At 50.9% G+C, this 3140-nt stretch overlaps 1 protein-coding gene across 1 annotated transcript; it reads right to left on the reverse strand.

Annotated features, from left to right (window-relative positions):
- Positions 1 to 1190: 1190 nt before the first annotated feature.
- Positions 1191 to 2086, reverse strand: LOC123125681 (dehydrin Rab15-like). The gene is made up of 2 exons (XM_044546154.1): positions 1790 to 2086; positions 1191 to 1706 (listed from the first exon to the last, which is right to left on the reverse strand). The coding sequence occupies exons 1-2, from the start codon at positions 1976 to 1978 to the stop codon at positions 1437 to 1439; spliced, it is 459 nt and encodes a 152-aa protein (XP_044402089.1). The 5' UTR covers positions 1979 to 2086; the 3' UTR covers positions 1191 to 1436.
- Positions 2087 to 3140: the final 1054 nt, after the last annotated feature.

Genomic DNA, 3140 nt, shown 5'->3' on the forward strand with positions numbered 1-3140 from the left:
ATGGTACACATTGGTGCCATGTGTGCAATTGCTCTGATTTAGTGTCTTCATCAACCGCCTCATTAAGGCCCAACCTTCCTGTAGATCCCTCATCTGCCATAGCAGATCTTTGACGAATGTGCACACAGAAATCTATGTGAGAGAGGAGGAAGTGGAAGCATCGGAGTATACCTTTATGCTGGGCGTGAGAGGCGAAGGAGGAGCCCACCACCGGCGACCTAGGATCTTGAGAGGGGGCGGAGGCACGGATCACGCCGACGAGCCGCTCCAAGGGCATGAGAGGGGAAGGAGGTGAGTAGCCCACCATCGGCTTGCCTTAGAAGAGTTACTGTTGTTGCCGGAGATGGGTAAGATGCGGATCTGAGCTGCCGCTACTCCCCCGCTACTGTCCGCAAGCGGGCGGGAGATGGGCGACGGGGAGGGTGACTCGTGGTCGCGTTTGGAGGAGGATATCGGGAGAAAATTGACAAGAATCGAGGGTCCTTATTGCTAACTGTGCACATAGATCCCACCACCAAAATCTGTACCATCCCTCTCAATGCTCACGGCCCATATCATTTTTTCTATTTTTTCACCTGAAGCTCTTCTTCTATTCTAGTCGTCCCCTATCCAGTGTCTTTTGAGGTTCTGTTTTGATGTACGCTGGGTGGAGTTGCCCTTAGTTGTTTGTTTAAAAGAAGACGATGGGTGATGTAAAAAAGAGGAAGACGATGGGTGTTGTTTGTTTAAAAGAAGATGATGGGTGATGTAAAAAAGAGGAAGACGATGGGTATCTGTCTAGAACTCAATCGAGTGACGTCAGCGTGTTTCGGCACGGCTGGATGCTACAAATGGTGACAAAAACTGTTACGATGGTACTGCAAGCATAAATGCTACAACCATTCTAATTAAAATGCTAAATCGTCAATGAAGGATGTAGGATGTTGCGTCACATGACGTGCTACAACCGATGAGGGATAACCTGAAATGACCGTCAATGTTGCAACCGGTTAGATGATGTGCTACAACCAGCAAGAAGGAATGTTACGAACGATGGTGATCAACTGTGACTTGGTTAAATCTCAGTCAGCTGATTTTTAGTAGGTTTGTTATTTTGCTGGCCTTATTTTCTCATTTTAAGCTTACTTCTCTTTCCAAAGCGATCTTAATTTTAGAAGGAACGTCCTAACTAAAGATAAAAATGGCATGGATTCCTTGAACAGCCACAAGGGCCTATTTTCTCATATATATTTTTGCAACATGAAGCCAGAGCACACAAACATAACAAACACAACGCACGCTGTATACAGAGAAGTGTCCCTGACACGGATGCGATCAGAGACAACTTCTCGTTCAGCTTCATCTTATTATTGAACAAAAAGATCACGTGGAAGTGGAAGGCTTTGACGCGTAGCTATGCAAAGGAAGCAGTCAAGCAGCCAGCCGGAGCCGGCAGCTCAGTGCTGTCCCGGCAGCTTCTCCTTGATCTTGTCCATGATTCCCTTCTTCTCGCCGGTGCCGGTGCCAGTGCCGGCGCCGGCCATCCCTGCGTGGCCTTGCTGCCCGTAGGCTCCACCAGTTCCAGTCCCCGGCCCGTAGGCTCCTCCAGTCCCCGTACCAGTCGCCATGTGCTGCTGGTTGTCCTTGTTGCCGCCGGGGAGCTTCTCCTTGATCTTCTCTTTCATGCCCTTCTTCCTCCTCCCGCCCATGCCGTCGTCCTCGGAAGACTGCACAACAGCCACGGAAATGAACATCTAAACATACTGAAGCACATGAATATGTACATGTGTGTGTCGACAGAGTATCATACCGAGCTTGAGCTGGAGCTGCCGGAGCGATGCAGTATCCCACCGGTCTTGTGCTCCCCCCTGCGGGCCTGGAACTGCCCGCCGGTGCCAGGAGCGGCGTGCGCTCCCCCCACGCCGCCGGCCAGCGGGAACGGGTTGCCGTACTCGTCCACGCGGTTGGCGGGGTTGTCGTGCTGCCCTTGGAACTCCATCCTTTGCGTCTTCCTAAACCGGACTTGGTTTGGTTGTGAGTTGTGGCTTTAGCTTTTGGTCTTTGGCTCTGACAGAAAGCTCGTGAGTCGTTGTGTGCAGAGAAGTCGATTGCCGGGTTGGTATTTATACCGTAGCGACAGGCCGGGGTCGCAAAGGGATTTGGCAGGCCAGGTGGCTACCGCAGGGGGTACGTGTGCACTGCACGCATGGTGACTCGGAAGGCGCAAGTAGTCGCGGCGGACACGGGATAGCCTGGGCGTGTGCACGCGTCGCACTGCTGAACGTGTCGGTGGCGCCACGTACGCATTCGACTGTTCTGGAAAGGTGACTTGACAGATTGGCTCGTCGTTCTATTTTGATGTTACAGTTTATTATCACAGGACGGTGAGTTTGAATATGAACAAAAAAGCTACCGGACGGTGCGCTATGTTCCGCTGCTCCATTGGTTCTTCTTGAGGAAAACATCAAGTTTTTTTACATGATGAAAGTATCAAATTTTCCATACTCTCTCCTTCTATCTATATATAGGGTCTAATGTGTTTTTTGAAGCTAATTTTGACCAAGTGTTAGAGCAATAATATATGACATGCAAGTTACACAAAGCATACCGTCAACTTCGTACGTGAAAAGAGCTTCCAATAATATAATTTTCACATTATACATCTCATGTATTATTAATCTTATTAATAGTCAAAGGCGATCTTGAAAAACACATTAGGTCCTATTTAAACCTATAAGGTTCCGGAGGCACTCGGCCTCACAGAGCTCCTTTGATTTTGTCGCTCGTTGGCCGTGGGATGCTGGTCAAAGTGGTCTCCAACGTGCTGCTTGGCATTGGATCTTGGCTACGTCGTTGCTGCATCGTCGCGTTCTGGTTTGACAGGGCAGTAAAAACGCAGAGGCGAATAACCTGTGGGCTCATGGTGTGTAGCGATTGGCTGGGTCAGCGGATTCTGTGTGTTCGCGCGGCCTCTCCTCACGCGCCGCGTGCGCGTGCGCGTCGCTGCTTTGGCTGCTTTTCCCGCTCGCTGCTTTGGCTGGTTGGTTGCTCCCGCTGCGGGTGGGCCTGCTTTGGGGCTGGTCCCACGCGTCGGTGTCCCACTGTGGGTTGTTTCGTGTGCGTGTGGCGTTTCTTGTTTGGACTGGCTCGGGTGGGTCACG

The sequence above is a fragment of the Triticum aestivum genome, chromosome 5D, assembly GCF_018294505.1.
Source record: "Triticum aestivum cultivar Chinese Spring chromosome 5D, IWGSC CS RefSeq v2.1, whole genome shotgun sequence".
In the NCBI taxonomy this organism is placed as follows: Eukaryota; Viridiplantae; Streptophyta; class Magnoliopsida; order Poales; family Poaceae; genus Triticum; species Triticum aestivum.